The sequence below is a fragment of the Barbus barbus genome (genome assembly GCF_936440315.1).
Source record: "Barbus barbus genome assembly, chromosome: 3".
Lineage (NCBI taxonomy): Eukaryota > Metazoa > Chordata > Actinopteri > Cypriniformes > Cyprinidae > Barbus > Barbus barbus.
This window is the reverse complement of record NC_136731.1, coordinates 33,116,651-33,136,087: the sequence shown is the minus strand read 5'-3', so window position 1 is coordinate 33,136,087 and position 19,437 is coordinate 33,116,651. Positions and strand designations below refer to the sequence as shown.

General features: G+C 37.9%; 2 protein-coding genes across 3 annotated transcripts; one reads left to right on the top strand and one right to left on the bottom strand.

Annotated features, from left to right (window-relative positions):
• Positions 1-3,223: 3,223 nt before the first annotated feature.
• LOC306851665 (apoptosis regulator BAX-like) lies at positions 3,224-6,960 on the bottom strand. The gene is made up of 6 exons (XM_079388076.1): positions 6,336-6,960; positions 6,231-6,261; positions 5,404-5,574; positions 5,171-5,306; positions 4,004-4,108; positions 3,224-3,838 (listed from the first exon to the last, which is right to left on the bottom strand). Exons 1-6 carry the CDS (start codon positions 6,355-6,357, stop codon positions 3,683-3,685), a joined length of 621 nt encoding a protein of 206 aa, XP_079244202.1. The 5' UTR covers positions 6,358-6,960; the 3' UTR covers positions 3,224-3,682.
• Positions 6,772-18,030, top strand: LOC306851650 (aldehyde dehydrogenase family 16 member A1-like). Of its 2 annotated transcripts, none has more exons than XM_079388057.1 (16): positions 6,772-7,655; positions 8,513-8,612; positions 8,719-8,842; positions 8,918-9,075; positions 9,208-9,285; positions 10,368-10,714; positions 11,107-11,265; positions 11,378-11,531; positions 11,740-11,815; positions 11,913-12,018; positions 12,200-12,330; positions 13,427-13,594; positions 13,713-13,917; positions 15,918-16,103; positions 16,286-16,411; positions 17,517-18,030. In XM_079388057.1, exons 1-16 carry the CDS (start codon positions 7,569-7,571, stop codon positions 17,691-17,693), a joined length of 2,382 nt encoding a protein of 793 aa, XP_079244183.1. In that variant the 5' UTR covers positions 6,772-7,568; the 3' UTR covers positions 17,694-18,030. The 2 variants fall into 2 exon arrangements, with proteins under 2 accessions (XP_079244183.1, XP_079244182.1); XM_079388056.1 differs by having other exon boundaries at positions 7,333-7,655; positions 8,716-8,842.
• The last annotated feature ends 1,407 nt before the right edge of the window (positions 18,031-19,437 follow it).

Below are 19,437 nucleotides of genomic sequence, written 5' to 3'. Positions count from 1 at the left end.
TCCTCTTCTGGAGTCAGAAGCATCTGAGGTCGCTTCATGCCATTCACATTCCGGGCTTGTTCAACCGGGCAGCCGACCAGCTGTCACGAGCTGCGCTCCCCGGAGAGTGGAGACTCCATCCCCAGACGGTCCAGCTGATTTGGAGACGTTTCTCCGTGGGGCCTTCGCAAGTATGCGTTCCCCCCAGTGAGCCTTCTCGCACAGACACTGTGCAAGATCAGGGAGGACGAGGAGCAGGTCCTGCTCGTGGCAGCGTACTGGCCCACTCGGACTTGGTTCCCAGAACCGATGGGCTCACCCTTACGAAAATTAACCATGATTTTATTATAATAAAAGTGTAGTAACAGTGATTTTTTGGAGTATACTATTGACTACCATTTATAACCACAGCTGTACTACAAATACCATGGTTGAACTGTAGCAAAACAATGATTAATTTGTGGATGCCATTGTTTAACTGTTATCATTGTTTAACCATTTTTGACATTTCATGAAAACCCTAAAGAACTTGTGGAAAATGGGCATCCGATGTTCCCTTTAACATCTCACCGAGAATGGAAAAGATGAAACCACCACACTCACCACCACACTCATGTCCTTCAAATTCTCCTACTATATGCTGATATCTGAAGTGACCGATGCTCGAAACAGTGCATCAGCCACGATGATGTACGTCCCAGGTGTATTCAGTTCATGTTTTTGTCATTTCATCATAAAGCATTGAATTAGGTGACATATCATGTTAGTTCTTTTGAATAATTGAGATCAGTGATTTATGGACTGTAAAAGGTAATCCAAATATATCCATGAAATATATTTATAAATAAATATAAATATATTTGTTAGTAGAGGCTACCGGTCTCCAAGAATAAGAATCCCCTATGGCCTGAAGAGGCACAGCCTCTAATCCATCCTGAGAGGCATCTGACCATCAGACCTTCATTCGATAACACTCTCTCTGCAAATGCTTCCCATGAGAGTTTGTCTTAGCGTGAATGAGAACGTAACCCCTACAGATGGCTGACAGCTCAACATACCTTTACTTGAAACCCAAATACAAAACATATCAGAGAGGAGCAGAACAAAGCCAGAATCAGTTCCTGTTCCCCCTCTCATCTGTTCCCTCTCTCCTTCTCTATTTTTGAGGTAGAAGCATTTTTGCGTCCCTTGTTATTGTGTTTGTCATGGCAAAATTTCCAACATGTGTCCTGCGTGATTCTTCAAATGTTTGTTGTGATTTCTCCACGTTACTCTGGGATCCCAGAATGTTTTTTTTCTGTTTTTGCTTATTTTTGAAATGCTGGTATTTCATAATAAAGGTGATTCCTTTACATGCAACTTAAACATCTAAATATTTTTAATAATGATTTTCCTTTACATGTACCATCATGGGTTGACGGAAGGACTGTATTTAATGTAGGCCTTTTGCATTGATCTTTCATAATCTACATTATTGGAAAAGCTGAAACAATTACATTTCAAATGTAACGATACAATTTTTGCACATCGCTTGTCATTCAGTATATAGGTACAAGGTTATTTATAAATGTATAATATAAATGTTATAGACGAGGTAGAGGTTAGTAACAATTACAGTGAACAGTCTTGGCACAGCACTTGACATTTCAAGTCCTGCTAGTTATTGCTATACTCCCCATTTTGGATTTATTTTATCCCTTCACACTCACATGGACTGAGACGTGCCAAAAAAAATCACAGTCTGTAATTCCTGTCTGATCATACATTATAATATTTTATACTTTCTTACTATGCATAATATTGCCAATCAGTCCTCTCTTACTCGGTCAGTAACAATATTTTTGGTCCGTTGCATGTGCAAATCTCAGCATTTATCCTTTTCTCACTTCATCAGTCCTCCACTGACCCTCTTCAGGAACATCTGTTTAGTTTCCAGACGATGAGGCCATCCAGCAGTACTCCACTGATGAAGAAGACTCCACAGGAGTATTTGTTTGTTTGTTTTTCTGTTGAGCACAAAATAAGATATTTTGAAGAATGCTGGTAACCAAACAATTGATGTTAGCCATTGACTTCCATAGTATGGGAAAAAAATTAAAAAGGGTGAGTGGAAGGAATTAAGCAATTTTCTTTTTTAGGTAAACTATCCCTTTCTCACAACTTTGTCTTAACCTATATATTAACTTTAACATGATTTATTTTTACTCAGAAGCTGACTTCTATAATTATTACATACAGTTATACTCTCGCATGCCAAAAAGACATTTCGATATCGATACTAACTCATTGAATTTCGGCTCTCGATGGAGAGAGTCGCCGATGACTCTGATAACGTTGGCTATCTGGTCCAGGAGCTGCTCCCGCTCAGCACTCATTGGCTGTGGTTCAGGAAGAGACGGTGCACATGTTCCCGCTCTCTGTACCTGGTCCTTCACTGACCTGAGAACATTATTTAAATTATCCTATATAAAAATTAAACGAATGGCATGTACTGATTATTACTTTATTTAGTGCTACCCAAAGTGAATGCTAATGAAAATGAAAATTCCACAATGAATAACACGGAAAACATGGCATCCAGGTAAACAGCTCTGTTGGTTTTACTTTGGGTATTGTTTGTTAAATATTATAAAAAAGTATTTATAAATTAAGTTATAAGCACGAATCACGATTTAAATACGTGAAACTTACCTAAGTATAAGATTCTCTGAAAACTGGTAATCTAAAAGATAAAATATATTTATACAAAATAAAATTTATACAAAATAAAATGTTGCTACACTGGATTTCATATCATTATACTAGAGCTCACGTTAAGAAATAATGACAAAGGCCTGTTTAGTAAAATCATACCTAATTCCATGAGTGCTTTCTCCCTCCTTGGTCCTATAGATTTGATGTCCACTTCACAAACCACAATGAAACTGTATCTATGGTTGGCCGCTGCCTTTACGTCAGTGCCATAGTATAAACATATCGCAAACTTCGAAATGATTTAATAAGTCTTGCTGTCCAAATCAGATAATAATAACATTAGGCTACGTGAAAATAAAAGCGAAACAAAGAAGAGTCGTCAGCCATCCTCAAACTATAATGTAGCTCAGAAAAAAAAAACTCTTTGTACAAAGGCTTATATATTACTATTTTATATATTATTACAGAACCATCGGGCATAAAAATGCACGTAATATATTTCTGTATATCCTATAGCCTAACCTATATACATTTAAAAAACATACATTTTCACATACAAATTATCAGGACTTTAATCACATTCAATGCAAAATATTTAAACGAACAAAATCAATCAAACTTTTTTCAATCAATCAATCAAACAAACATTTATTACAGACTCAAGGTCCAAATTTAAAAAAGACAATGAACAACATATACAACAAAAGAGAGGACAAGCCAGATTATACAAATCATTATTGTACTATAAAGTGTCAATTTTCAGTAAAAGGCTTAGGCTCAGTTTTATCCCAACAATCTGTCCTGATCCTGAATAAACATGTACCCTTCTTTAAATCAATTAGCATGACCATATTCAATATGTTTTCTACAAAACAGTATAAATACAAATAAAATAAAGGCATATTACAATAAAAAGGGGGCAAATATAAAATGCAGATGTAATATACATGGTTTCGCCCAAGTTCAATGTTATGGACACTTCTTTTGCAACATATTCATTCTCTTCCTCTCAGCTATTTCTTGTAAATTTCGAGACGATGAAGCCACCTATCAGTAGGCCACCAGTGAAGGCCAATGCGGCTCCAAAATAGGAAGAATATTTACTAAGTGAAGAACCAGAAAATTGCTCAAAGGAGAAACAGGCCAGCGCAGGGATACTGTGCATCTGTTTTAAGGGGTACAAACAAAGATGTCATAAATATGACATTGTGATCAATACTGTTCAACATATCTACTAACAGCAATAGAACAAGATTAAAACAATAGCCAAATGCTTCTTCATATTCCAGTATGGTAAATAATGTAAAAATGTGTCTTCATTGTTTCTTACCCATCCTCCCATTTTGCGAATCCATTGCAACAGAGTCCTCCTGAAGTAATCCAGACTTAAAGTCAAAATGTCTGAAACAATTGTGGGTAAGCGTGCAAGGACCATCTATTGAAAGGAAAGTGGTAAATATGCATATATAAGCATAAAGATGCATGCCTACAAACAACAGACATTAACATAAATTTTAAAGAGGTCATGAACTGAATGATCTTGATCTTTATATTGTCAAGTCAAGTCACCTTTATTTATATAGTGCTTTTAATACAGATTGTGTCAAAGCACTTAACAGTATCAAATTGGAGGATAGAGTGTCAGTAATGTATAATAATAAGATTAAACACTCAATTTTCAGTTAAAGGCATTTCATTATTGAATTCAGTGATGTCATTGTCTAGCTCAGTTTAGTTTAAATAGTATCTGTGAATTCAAATTGATGACAATCGCTAGAAATCAACTGGAGGTCATTGTACTATAAAAACATCCTATAAGTTTCAGAACTCAAAACTTTGTTATTAGTCTAGAAACAGCTTATATTGAAGCAAGTCTACCAAAGACAGCCAGGCTCCGAAAACAACAAGACACTGTGCAGTGCCAAGTTGTAGTAAAACAATCTTTGCATCGGGGGGTTAAAAACAAGACAGAAAATAGCCTATTACATATAAATTATGTTTTTTGTTGTAAAAATCTTGATAACATTATCAGAGAACAGTTCAAAATAATAAAAAGGGCAGTTCATGACCCCTTTAAAAAGACAACAGAAACATGCAGGCTCTAACCAATTGTAGGGCTTAATGGTTAGAGAGTCGGACTCGTAATCCAAAGGTTGCGGGTTTGAGTCTCGGGTCAGCAGGGATTGTAGGTGAGGGGAGTGAATGTCCAGCGCTCTCTCCACCCTCAATACCACGACTGAGGTGCCCTTGAACAAGGCACCAAACCCCCAACTGCTCCCCGGGCGCTGCAGCATAAATGGCTGCCCACTGCTCCGAGTGCGTGTTCACGGTGTGTGTGTGTTCACGGTGTGTGTGTGTGTGTTCACGGTGTGTGTGTGTTCACTGCTGTGTGTGTGTTTACTGCGGTGTGTGTGCACGTTGGATGGGTTAAATGCAGAGCACGAATTCCGATTATGGGTCACCATACTATACACACCATACAAAAAAAAAAAAATACCTTTGCAGACAGTTTTCCAACTGAATAGAAAAGCACTATAATTCTCCCCCAGTTGATCTGGCCATCTGTGAAAACCTTTTCCACAAGTTCCCAGAAACTTCTCTTATCGGCCACTTGTACTAAGCCATCAATCATGCTGTGAGGTCAGAAGAAGAGAAAGTGAAACCTGGTGGTTTAAAACCAGTATAGAGAGCAACACTGATGTTTAGTAAATATTCAAATCTCAGACTGACTCATTGAATGCTTTATCCTGATCGAGCCTATCACCGATCACTTTGATGGTCTCCGCCAGCTGTTCAACAAGCTTCTGGTCCTGGCTGTTGCTCATTGGTCGAGCTTTGGGAAGCGCTGGTGGGGCTGCATGCACCTCGGCTGCTACACTCATCACCTCATCTCTTACCACCCTGAGAGACATTTATTTGTCAACTGCATGAGTCAAATGTTCATAGAGATACTATAACAGATTCACAATTACCTCCAATAAACATGAAAATTTTAACACTAATAATTTCATCATGGCTTTCCTCAGATGATATTCACAACGGTGTGAAATGGTGCTCGGATTCTGATTACAGCCAACATTACATTACAATCTAGTCACTATGACATTTAGATTTTCCTAAATGATTTGATTGCTACCAGGCATAGTACATGTTCTACAAGGTATATTAGGTATATTATAATCTCACACAAATCCCACTATAAATTACAGTTTTTGCAGTGTCTGTTTTAGTGAGTGTAAAAATGTTAGTCACCTATCACCTATCATTAGTCCACTAATGATCATTAATTGTTTGCCATAAATTGTTGTTTTTTACCGCATGGTTTAACCTTTATTGTGTTTCTGTTTTTTCAATGATCATTAATTGTTTGCCATAAATTGTTTTTTTTTTTACCGCATAGTTTAACCTTTATTGTGTTTCCGGTTTTTTTTTTTTTTTTCCAAGTGTTTCAAAGTTTCTAAAGCTGGGCTACACTAGCCATTAAGGGAAACATTAAGTTTATAATGAATATAAAATACGACATACAGCGACATCATAAGTTAAAAAGTGAAACGTACCCGATTAAGAGTGCTTCTCCAATCTGGTCATCTGTAGAGCGAAGAGAAACATAAGTAACAAACATCTAACATCGCTTAAGAGCACAAAGAGAAACAGTCACTTACCCTGCGAGACTTCGCAAGCCATATCAGTAAAATATAGGAAATCTATAGCCTATAATATTGTTGTTTGACTTGTTGTTACTTAGTGTTTCAGGTAATGTTTTCGACTGGGTGTAACTATGGGGAATACCGCTCTATTTTAGTAGGCTCTTACAACTTTTGTGGAGATGAGCAACAATTTTTGTTTCATTTCGAAGGCTGCGCCCTCCAGAGGTCGCTTATGTCGGCCGCCGCCTACGCACCGAGGCTGCCTATTTCAGAAAAGTAACCATTGCATTCCATAATAATAAATAAGTTACCGTAATTTACGATTAATAACAGTCTATTTACGATTTACGATTAATAACCAATGTTATAATGGGTACTTTTCTGAATGGGGGCACAAACATCGATGACTTCTGCGAGCGAAGGGTGCAACCTTCGAAATGAGACACAGCCTAGATGGCAAGTATGGACGCCTTCCTGAAATCCATCTGATATCTTTCCCATAACGACTATGATTTTACTTTAAAGTCCTGTGCATTTCTAACGTATTACTTATTATAGTGACAGCTCAGTTTATAGTTGTGAATAATGAGTAGCCTACAATACAATAGTATCAGGAGGCGTTTAGTATGACTTAGACTACAACCAGTGTTGCCATGTCCACTTACTATAAGCTTCTCTGGGATTGTTTGTTTATCAAGTTTACTTATAAATACGGGTAGTAATGGGTTGTGTGTTTCAAATAATGAATTTCTAATTATTTTAAGTAGTCATATTGTATTATGTATTTGCAGTGTAGTCTTAATAAATCTATATGTTTATATAATCTTTGTTTTTTAATTATTATTATTTGTATTATTATTTTTTTAGGTTTTTCAGTGGTGCTGCATCCTTCCAGGCATTCACAATAATAATAAAAAAACAACAATGTTCGCTCATTTTTGCTTTTCTTGTGGCTTGCTTTTAGCACAGCATATACCAATATACCACTTTGCTTGATTTTCATGCGCGATCTGGCAACACAATACAACCCAGGAAGAAATACAAGCGTGGACTTCACGTTGAGTGCACTTTTGAATTGTGTATAATATTTACGTGTTTCTTGCTATCGATAATTCGTCAGGCCCTGTAACTAGTTTAGAGCTTTGCACATTTGGTCGCTGTTATTAAGTGTCATCACGCATTTTATTTTAAATTAGCATATTTTTCCAGAAGTCAGAAACCATTTTTATTTCTATAAGGTAAATTGTTATGGCAGGCACTTCTACAAAGACTGTGCACGACATCTTTCAAAATATGGAGTATGAACCATCCAGCACGAGCACAGCAACTGCACAGGTAAAGCGATATTTGGGGTAAATTAACTTTGTATGCATTTAATACTTTGAATAATAAATTTTATATTTATGTATCATTTAAAGTGCAACAGGACACTGCCACCTTTTCACCCTGTGTTAAAACGATTTACATGTGACTACATTAGGGTGCAGACAGCTCACGAGACTAACATGTGACAAGATGCTGGTGGTGGTCCTCTTGCTGTAAATTCGCATTAAAAACAATGGATGTCTCAAAGGAGTAGTTCGCTTAGAAATGAATATTCAGTCATTTACTCAAATTCAGCATGTACCAAGTCTATATTACTTTTGTTTTTCTCACGTGAAACACAAAAGAACATCTTAGGCAGAGGTTTACGAACTGACAGCTTCAGTCACCATTCACATTAATTACATCTTTTTGCCAAGCAAATAAAGTGAAGGTGACTGAGCTTGTTAATGTTTATATTTCTTATATCACATTTTATAAAAGGCCAAAGGAAAGTCATACAGGTTGGAACAACATTAGTTTAAGTAAATGTAATTTTCTCGCAAAAAAAAGTAAAGTTCATAATAGCTAACTGCTCACGTATTTTGTGAGAGCTATATGTTCTATGAATGATCTACTGCAACCTTCGCCCTGTTTTCACAAAGCCACTCTATTGGTTCCCTCAGAGAGGTGGAACAACCAAACTACAGTTTGCTTACTTTAATCAAACATGCTTGTTGTTTGAATTATCAGAGACATTTGAATTTTCAGCATAATTTGAACTTCATTTTAAAGTGTAATGCCATCATTGCTGTCCAATTTGTGTGAGATGTTCATTCCAGTTAAACACAAATTCTCAAGAAGATGTCCATTTATTTTCATTCTCTCAGTCATGGCTGGAGAAACACTCTCGCATTCTTGGCTTCTTCATTGATGGGAAATTTACCAGCCCTGCAGACAGACAGACCCAGGGTGTGACTGATTCCAAAGGTAAGCAATATTTGATATTTTCCTGAAGTTCAGATCTGTTATATAATCTTCCATGCAGTGATAAGATAAGTTCTCCTGCCCTCCTCCTTCTGTCTTTGTACAGCAGCGGTGGTCTGCAGCACTGTTTGTGCTAAAGATGAGGATGTTGCGTCTGCTGCCTCATCTGCAGCTGGAGGCTTCAAAACCTGGAGTGAACTGAGCTGTTACCAAAGAGCCAAAGTGTTACTCAAGTACTAGAGCTTTACTCAAAATAATGTCATAAATGTTACATGTTACATCATTATTAATGTATGTCTGTGCCCCAGGTTGGCGAGTGTCCTGCAGAGACACAGTCAGTGTGTGTCTGAGCTGTGTGAGATCTCTCAGTCTTCTACCTCTCCTGCTGTGCTCATTAGACTGGCCCAATACTATGCCAGCTGGGCTCAGCTACGAGACACGCTCATGCCTGAGTGGATCCCGCAAGGTATGTGAGTGTTTGTTTGTGTGTATGTGAGTCTGAGAGACAGAACTTGCTGAAGACTGAAAGAAAATATGTTGTAAGAAGGAGGCATGATTGTAATGTTTTGTCTCATGTCATGTTTTGTCTGTCCACTAGGCATTGTGACAGTGGTTGTTTCAGATGACTGCTCCATCTACTTTCTTCTGCTTAAGGTTTTGCCAGCTCTAGCTATGGGTGAGTCTTTCTCTTAAACTAGATGCTTAATATATGAACAATATATGATACCTTCTTTTCTGAGTTTCATGTACTCTCCAAACTTTCAAAGGATGAAGGAAATGACAAAAAAGGAAGAAAAAAAAAAGAATTTTATGTAATTTTTTTTTTAATAACTTGCTGACAGCAGCAGCTTAGGCATTTTAGACATCAGCAGCATAGGTTAACCTGTTAATAGTGTGGACAGTAATAAAACTGCGCTTTTAAAAAATTGCATTGTTGCAGATGTAGCACTAATTGCACATAAATTACATGCTTCATATTTAAAGGTAATACTGAAAATTATCAATTAATTTAAAAAATACATTTTGTACTTGACCTTAGCATTGACAGTGTTTTGAACATCGTCCCTATAAAATTGTGTGGGGGTTGTGTGTGAGTGTTGTTAAACCTTTTTCATTGGTTATCCAGTGTTGTTTTAATATCATAGAGATAGTATTATAGTTTTTATTAATAAAATATTTTGAATCATTTCAATTTTTAGATTTTCCATTGTAATTTTAAATTAATTTTGTTCATTGTGTTCATTGTTTTTGTCATTTTGGTTTTTTAAATATTTCCATATATATATATATATAGATAGTTATCAAGTTTTTATTTCATTTTATTTTTAGCTATTGTAGTACATTACTTTAAATAAATGAAAATGAGAAATGTTGCCTTGGCAAATAGCTGAAAAAAAAGACAAAAAAAAACCTAAAAAAGACTATATTTCATTATGGTTTTTGTTATAACTATGATTAACTATAATAGTTTGAATTATGTACATGTGAATATTTTCCATTTTTATATTTTTTTTTTCAGTTAATTTCTAATTTCACGTAGCAATCTTTTTATGGTTTTAGTTATTAATATAATGAACTATAATTATAACCCTGCATTTAACTGCTTTACCAAATATATAATGTATATAATTTATTATTTAATCATTATTTATTGCTCATAGATGTAAAAATCTAGTAATCCTACCTGAATGAGATGGGCAGGTGCAAATCAAACTGCGGGTTAACCATTATTTATTTAAATCACTATTTATTTTCTAGGCAATGCTGTTATTGTGGTGCCTGGCAAGACTACTGCTCTTCCTGCCCTTCTGTTGGCTCAGCTGTTTATGGAGGCTGGGATCCCTGCTGGAGTGCTGAATGTGATCACAGGCAGTGAAGCATCACTGGGTGCCAAAGTGGCTCAAAATCCACAAGTGAACTACCTGACCTACAGCGGAAGACAACAGACTGGAGAAGCCCTGGCTAAAGCAGTGGCTGGTTGGGGAGTCCCTATGTCTTTCTCTCTCTCACGCAGCTCGGTGTGCCCTTTTATCATCTTTGATTCGGCAGACCTTGACAGTGCTGTGGACGGAGTGATAGAGCTGGCCTTCAAGAAGAAAAGAGATGTAAAAAAAATTATTTTAAATTGTAATAATATGTCACAATATTGCTGTTTTACTGTATTTTGCATGCAGCCTTGGAGAGCATGAGAAATTTGTCAAGAATATTTAAAAAAAATCTTATCTATTCCAATACAGTAAATATTTTACAAGTTCCCAAGGTTATGAGCAAAGAACAGGAAAATATTATGTGATATTGATATATGTATTTAATAATTAGGTATCTAATATTTATATATACTACTTGTTATTTTAGTGCTTATTTTCTAAAATAAAACCAGTTAACAGCGCTTCAGCAGTAGTCTGTTAGGGGTGCTCATTGATTAAAAAGCACTTGTCATGTATAGAACAAATACAATATTTATCTTTTTGCCTGCTTCTCTCTTTCTCTTGTGCAGTTCCAGTGGGTGCTCTGTGTGCAGGAATCAGTGTTGGACAGTGTTGTGGCCAGGATGAAGTTGAGAATGACTGCGATTAAAAGTGTTCCTCTTGCCATTGAGACTGACAGGAACCTTATAGATTCTGCAGTTCAGGAGGCACAGCAGCAGGGGGCGACAGTGTGTGAACATTTAAGTTTAGATGTCGCCATATACTTTTGGATGGATTTTATGGCATTTAATGGATGAATGCTTTCATCTTTTTGTTTTCTTGTTGTTTTGTATCTTGTAGCTGATCCAGTCATGTCCACCTGGAACTGATGCTCTCTACCCCCCTACTGTACTGTGTGGACTGGCTCCTTCCTCCGAGTCGGTGATTTCACCTCCTCCAGGCCCTGTGCTGCCCCTCATATCCTTCAGGAGTTATGCTGAAGGAGTTACACTCGGTGAGGCTGAAATTAAAAAGAACTGATTTATATGAAGCTAAAAAATCTTGCTATAGTTTACTATTTCCATAGGCATGCATTGTTGTCTGAGTGCTGTGATCCATCTATTTTACAGCTTTTAATGGAATATGTTTTACAAATTGACATTATATTAATGGCATAGCAATATAAGTGAGTTAAAAGTTTTGTGATCTGTACTTGTGTATAGGAAACCACAGTCCTCATGGTCAGGCAGCCTCCATCTGGACTGAAGATTTGACTCTGGCTTTGGAGTCTGCAAAGAGGTGCATCCATGCTTGGTCAAGTATTTTGGCAACCTTGATTTCATTTTGATCTTGATCTCTTACTTCCCTTCTTTTATCTCTTTTTTGTTCTCCATAGTCTGTGTGTAGGTTCGGTGTGGGTGAACTGTCATTCTGTAATGGATCCTGCATTGCCTCTGTGTGGACGGCGGGAGAGCGGGAACTGCACCGATGGAGGCAGAGAGGTATATTATAAAACTGGTCACATGTTTAGTTTCATATGCTGAAAATGGGATTCATTGTTGTCTATGCTATTGTTTCTGTTCCTTTGGGTTTTCTACTATACATTTCTGATTGGATGTTTGGTCTTGGTTGGTAACCAGTTGAGAATGTCTGACTCCTTCTGTGCTTTTTGTTCCTCTGTAGGGTCTGTATCAGTTCCTTTGGCCGTCAAATTCACCCTCCCTCCCTCGCTCCAGTCCCAGCTCTATCAACTATGCTGATTTTGGCACTGCAGCTTCCAAATTCATGATACCTGAAGGATTTGTTCCTTCCAGGTGGGTGTGTAGTAGCTCATAGTTCAATGGTGAACTGCAAAATGCACATAGGTTTGGTGTCATAAATTGAACAGTCATGTTACACCTGGTATAAACATAAATATCATCAAAAGTGAGAAGTATTTAGACTGTGTTTAGATTTTAGCACTAACACCTAATTTCATAGTCAAGCCAGAGTTTTGAGTTTGTTTGTTTTTCCTGGTGAAATATTTAATGTCATGGATGAATATTTACTGATTATTCCACTGTTTTGTAGATAGTGTTGATAACTGTATAGGGATCCAAATGACAAAGATTTGAGCCAAAGTAAAGGGAGGAAATGACTTAAGAAAGATGGCATAGAGCAAAATAGGTCTGTTTAGCAATCTTTGTTGTATTGTATGCCAATAATGACAGTTCAAAAATGGGAAAATGCACTTCGTTTGTCCCCCAAACGTTTCCATCTCAATATGCTTTTATATTCTGGTTCGTAAATCTCTTTGGTATCTTAGTTTTTAAGGTCCTATATAGTTCAATCCCAGAGATATGGGGATTGTTGAATTTTACCCATTTTCAATTTAAGCCAGAAGTATACTTATCTTGTCTGAATTCTACTCTGGCCTGCGGACAATCCATGTGACTTAACTTTTGTCCTCAGCACTGACTGCTGAGTTCCAGGCACAGAGTCCGCACACAAGCCAGAATTTTGGGTTTGCACAGACTGTGCACGAGTGAGCGCTCAAAGCTCCAGTTGGGTGTCCATCTGCGCTCACAGTCAATGCAGGATACTTTAAAGAGCTTGCATGAGATGGAATGGAACACAGAGAATAAACCTGAACCTTTATCCATATACTGTACATTATTAAACTAGTTTCACTAACTTCCTACTTTCACCCCAATATCACTGGAAATTGCCATTCAAACTGAATTTAATTGATGTTACAGCATCTTGATCAAGTCTTGAGTAATATTTGATATCAAATTGATATCGGGATGCTCGCTGGGAAACCTTTAGTGTATAAAATGTGGCTAAATGACCACTACTGCTGTCTGCTAAACTCAGCCCTCCTCTTGTGTTCTTCTATGACCCATTTCTCTCTCCTCCTCTCTTTCACAGTGTCCCTCGCTTTTACTCCCAGTTCGTGGGTGGTCAGTTGCGTAAAGCTGACTCGGGCTGCAGCAGGTCAGTTTTGGCTCCTGGGGGCACTGTACTGGCTCACTGCCCAGATGGAGGCAGGAAGGATGTCCGGAATGCAGTAGAGGCCGCCATTAAGGTCCAGCCAGGGTAAGAGCATATGGGAAAGTTACCATGAAGATAAATCATATGGACCAAAAAAAATGAGGTCAAACTATTTTGATAAAATACTGACAGATCTAATGTGATGCTCCTTGTGTCATTGCAGGTGGATGAAGAAAAGCCCCCCTGCACGCTCTCAGTCTCTTTATTCACTTGCTGACAGTCTAGAGAAGAAGAGACGGGACTTGGCTGTATCGATCCAGACTCAAACCGGCATCTCATTAGAAGAGGCAGAGAAAGAGGTGGAGCTTAGCGTCTCCAGGCTCTCTGATTGGGCTGCACGCTGTGATAAAGAGCAGGGTGGAACTCCAGTAAGAACCTACAATATTTATTCATTAGTATTGGAATGTTTGCACAATTGACCCTTCGCAAATGACTGCCCCACTTAGTTACTGTTGCAATGTCCGACAAGCCATGGTTTTCTTATTAGAGCCCTGCATTTCGGCCCGGGCCTGACGGGCCCCGACTTTTTTACGCCTCTAGGGCTGGGCTTCGGACCAATTTCCACGTCATAGTTCAGAGCGGGCCGGGCATCAGGCCTGTTTTGGGTTTCTCCTTATTTTATATTGTAGACGTCTATCGATTAGTGATGAAAAAAATTGCCACGCTGGTGGAAACAACGGGAGACCGTGCCGCGACTGAGAGCAGCTCGATGGTGTTTAGTGTCCCGCAGTAGGTGCGCAATTGACTTCAGCGCAGCTGAATAATTCTGCATTCAAATGCATGCAATAGGCTAAAGCTTGCTGCAAAACCCCACCAAACATAACCATGAATGTGCCTGCAGGAAATAGTAAGGAGATATTTGAATTATTTACTAATAAACTAATGTTTTCTGAGTTGTGTCGTAAGGATGAAGGTGCTGATCCTGACTCACCGTCTCCTCATTAGACGCGCCTTTAGAGAGAAATCTTTATTGATTATGATTAAGATTATATTAAAAGTTCGATTTTTTTTTTTTTTTTTTTCGTTAAGTCATAATTTAAAGCTTTCTATAGATACAGCTTTAAATTATATAGATATAGCTCAGCTTCGGTTCATTTTTGAGAAGCGCTCCTGTTCAAGACGGCAGAAAGCACATCATGTTTGTTTTCTTTGTTTTATAAAAGAACTACCTTTTGTTGGTATTCTGAGTGTACACAAATACAAGTAGACCCTTTACAGGTCCGAATGATGTATTACTCTTACCTTCATCAAAAAAAAAAAAAAAATGACAGCGTAGGCTATTTTAAGTTGTTTCCACTGAAAAAAAGCTGGTGCCTCCATGTCCTGCAGAGCTCGCTTTAGCTTCCACTCTCCGCACAAACTTAGATATACAGTATATATATATATATATATATATATATATATATATATATATATATAGGCTAGCACACATTATTATTATTATAGCGCAGGTTTAACGTTTAAACATTGTTATATACTTGAACTGTTTTAGTATATCTACAGATTTTATTTTAGGCAAGTCGTGATGATATGAGAAGGCTAAATTGATCAAACATAGGCTATGATCAGCTCATGCAGCTGGCCGCTTGGTCGTTACTTAAAAAAAAAAAAAAAACTTATAGTCTATTTAACGAACAAAAATGCTCCAAATGTTTTTTCTAAATTAACTTAATAAAAAAACGAAACAAAATATAATAATTTTGCCCTTACACACAAAACTATTTTCATAGCCGAAACAGTAGTATAAACTGTTTTAGGAGAAGAGGGGAAAAAAGACGGGCTCGGGTCGGACTCGGGCCGGTAATTCTGATAAGCTGTCGGATGTGGGCCGGACTAGGGCCTGAGCGTCTCGGGCCAGGGTCGGGCTAGGGCCTACATTTGAGGCCCGTGCAGGGCTCTAGTTCTTATGCCACACACCATGGTCTCACACAGTGAAAAATACATTGTGGAGCAAAGAGGACACTGACAACGCACCGACAGACAAGACTGAACAGCTTACTTTTGTTCAGCTTACAAAGTCTCATCTTTCAAATTTTCTTTTTTTAAAATTGAAACATTACCATTTTGTGGCGCTTTAATGTGTCATGACAGATCACTGTAGCGTTACTAGTTACTAGCATGAAATAAACATGAACGAACATCAGAATGTTTCTTGTTTCAACTGCGGAAAGAAGTCAATGCACATCATTTTTCAAGCTCAAGTCCACCAATGTTAAACTACGCTCCTGTCTGATTTGTTTGTCGTTTGATTAATTTGATTAGGCGTTATGATTGGTCAGATCGCCAGTCAATCAAGTTCCCTGCAAAGGGTCAATTAACCCAAGATTTAATTTGCCTGCTTTCTAATTATATGTTCATCTCATTAAAGTTCCTGCCCCAGTCTGGTTCCGCCCTGTCATCTCCTGAGGCTTTAGGGGTGCTGGGAGTGATTCTCCCCAACTCCAAACCGCTGCTCTCACTGGTGTCCTTGCTAGGGGCAGCTATCGCCATGGGAAATGCTGTTGTCATGGTGCCAAGTGAAAAATACCCTCTTCCAGCTCTTGAATTTATACAGGTTTGTTACTTTTCAAATAAATACATTTCTGTATACGTGTATGTTTTAATTGGTAGCAGTAGACACTTTACACTCACACTGTAACCTTCAGACTGCCTCCATTAATGTTCACGTTTTACAATTAATCTTCACGTTGCAATACTTTATTTGTAATGTATTCAACTTCTGTTTTTTGCTCAAAGGTCCTGCAGGCCTCTGATATCCCTGGAGGTCTGGTCAGTATAATAACAGGGGGCAGGGATCAGCTTACCCAGGCACTTGCCAACCACAGTGTGATTCAAAGTATTTGGTATTGGGGAAGTAAAGAGGTGAGGGAATTTTTTTCTTAAAATGGAAGAAGACATACAGGCATTGAGGTTTAGGGAATAGAAACATTACTGGCTATATTTACATGTACAACTTTTGTTTAAATCGGACTGAATTAATTCCAATTGATGAATCTGAATGTAGTGTTTACATGAACACTAAATAAAGTGATCAGGTTGATGCGCGTATTTATATGCCACAAGCTTCTGATCGGATTTAATCTTTTGGCATGCATACACTGCACAACTATAGAGAGTTTCCCGCTGTTTGCACATAATAACAGTTTTAAACAGCAGAATTAATAATTAGCCATTTCTTCCAAAGCAAGGACTAGTGTTTCACTTCCCAGACGCTGAGTGAAATGACATGTTTTATAATGACAGAACACTCAATACAGCATAATTTTTGTCACACTGTACAACAATAATTACTATTTTTTTCATTCTTTTAAGGGGTAGGTTTAGGGATGGGATAGGTGTAGATGTTATTGTTCATTCCCGTTATCAACTGACGGGATGAAGCGACGAAGGCGTGGGATGGGGGTAGGGAGGTGTATGAGTGTGTGTATATGTAAGTTTGTGTGAGTTCGTATGCCTTGAAATCCGTTGCGCCAGTACTCCAAACCAGTTGTCTCAGTTCGCAGGTTGTGGTGCGACATAGCAATTGCCATGGAAACGACCTTGGCCAGAGCCCAAGTGCCCGACAATAACAAGGTGTTTGATGGGGGAGGGAAGAAAGAGCGTCTCCCTGCAGTATTCACAGGAGAGTTGATACCAGAGCGGCCTTGCCAAGCCGTTCTGTTTTGGGAAGCCGGAAAGAGATAATGAACCACCCCTTCCAATCTGATCGAAATTTCATTCAGATCGAGCTCAATCAGATCGATTAGGTGTTTACATGAAGGCTTTTCAGTCCTTTAGTCTAATTACAAACAGATTATTTGTGTGCATGTCAACGTGCCTGTGTATTTGACCTTGGCAGAGACATACAGTTATATAGACCAGGATCTTTGTCAATGTATAAGCATACAGGCTATTTTACCCGTTTTGAATGAGGAAAATGTTCTGGCAGCACTCATCTTATTGGTTGTATGGAACTTATTTTCATCAGGGCTGTCAGTTTCTTCAATACTCCTGTGCAAGTCCCCTTAAACGTCTGTGGCTACACTGTGAAGAGGAGGAGGAGAGGGAAGCAGGACAAAACTGGACCAGCTCAAATCCCTCTCTTCAAGAAGAGCTTTGGAGGAAGGCGGTTGTCTGGAAAAGTATTTGGATCCCTACTGCATAAAGCACTTATTATTAAAGTTTGGATGACAGAAAGTGACCGGGCATGTTAGGAGAACTTCTAACGTTTGTTTCACTTTCACAAAGTTATGTGAAATAAGGAAGGTCACTTTTATGAATGTTTCCCATGACAGAAGGTTTTTTATTCTGACAAATAAACAGTTGTAACAAGTTTAACTTGTTTATTGCAATATAGTTCAGGTTTTATTACAAATGCAAAAAATTTACATTCCCTGTCGTCATATATAGTATGTGAGGTACCTCATTTAACAATGGCATGTTTGTTTAGAGTGCTTAAATTAACTGATTAAAAAGATATTAAATTATCAGAAAACTGGCCCAAAATTAGTGGTACTCTGTTCAATTTAACTAAAAAAATATCACTGGCTACCCACCCTTGATAGTACACGTACAACACGGAGACGTCTATTTTACAGTAAAATAGACGTCTCCTTGTAAAATAGACGTGTCTCCATGTAAATGCAGACGTAAAATAGACGTCTCCTTGTAAAATAGACGTCTCTCCATGTAAATGCAGAGGTAAAATAAACGTCTCTCCATGTAAATGCAGACGTAAAATAGACGTCTCTCCATGTAAATGCAGATGTAAAATAGACGTCTCCTTGTAAAATAGACGTCTCTCCATGTAAATGCAGATGTAAAATAGACGTCTCTCCATGTAAATGCAGAGGTAAAATAGACGTCTCTCCATGTAAAATAAGACGTCTCCTTGTAAAATAGACGTCTCTCCATGTAAATGCAGATGTAAAATAGACGTCTCCTTGTAAAATAGACGTCTCTCCATGTAAATGCAGATGTAAAATAGACGTCTCCTTGTAAAATAGACGTCTCTCCATGTAAATGCAGACGTAAAATAGACGTCTCCTTGTAAAATAGACGTCTCTCCATGTAAATGCAGAGGTAAAATAGACGTCTCTCCATGTAAATGCAGACGTAAAATAAGACGTCTCCTTGTAAAATAGACGTATCTCCATGTAAATGCAGACGTAAAATAGACGTCTCCTTGTAAAATAGACGTCTCTCCATGTAAATGCAGACGTAAAATAGACGTCTCCTTGTAAAATAGACGTCTCTCCATGTAAATGCAGAGGTAAAATAGACGTCTCTCCATGTAAATGCAGACGTAAAATAAGACGTCTCCTTGTAAAATAGACGTCTCTCCATGTAAATGCAGACGTAAAATAGACGTCTCCTTGTAAAATAGACGTCTCTCCATGTAAATGCAGACGTAAAATATACGTCTCTCCATGTAAATGCAGACGTAAAATTTTGAATGTAGCCTATGTAAAACTGCTCCAATACGTTTATCAGATGCTTTTACACAGCAGATGTTTCCCAGATCAAGCGCTCTTTAGCAGATATCTGGGAAGACTTAAAAAGTAGCACAGAGCATTACAGAGGTTATAAGTTTAACTAGGTCTCTTCGTTCAACAATAGACAATTACTCTCATTATTAGGCTACTATTCAATTATCTATACTAATACTATCTCATTCTCATTTCTACCAGAAGTCTTGTTTATGAAAAATACTAATATAAAAATACTGTGATGTGGCGTTCTGAAAGCTGTTTACTACAAAAGCTGACATGAAGACTGCAGTCCACACCCTGAGGAAGAGTTCAAGTTCCAAACGTGCTCGCGTTACGCATAAGGAAGAGAGAAACGGCGAAATGAGTCACAGTGACACAGCAAAATACTATGTCTTGTGAGTGGACCTGTTTTATTGC

What these genes read in the sequence shown, in the direction of transcription:
- LOC306851665 (XM_079388076.1), bottom strand. Translation starts at nt 6,357, where the DNA reads ATGGCTTGCGAAGTCTCGCAGG. An exon ending in CAGGATAAAGCATTCAATGA is followed by an intron (nt 5,307 to 5,403) that starts GTCAGTCTGAGA and finishes CTGACCTCACAG; the next exon opens with CATGATTGATGGCTTAGTAC. An exon ending in TTCGCAAAATGGGAGGATGG is followed by an intron (nt 3,839 to 4,003) that starts GTAAGAAACAAT and finishes CCCTTAAAACAG; the next exon opens with ATGCACAGTATCCCTGCGCT.
- LOC306851650 (XM_079388056.1), top strand. Translation starts at nt 7,569, where the DNA reads ATGGCAGGCACTTCTACAAAGACTGTGCACGACATCTTTCAAAATATG. An exon ending in CCTTCAAGAAGAAAAGAGAT is followed by an intron (nt 10,715 to 11,106) that starts GTAAAAAAAATT and finishes TCTCTTGTGCAG; the next exon opens with TTCCAGTGGGTGCTCTGTGT. An exon ending in GAAGGATTTGTTCCTTCCAG is followed by an intron (nt 12,331 to 13,426) that starts GTGGGTGTGTAG and finishes TCTCTTTCACAG; the next exon opens with TGTCCCTCGCTTTTACTCCC.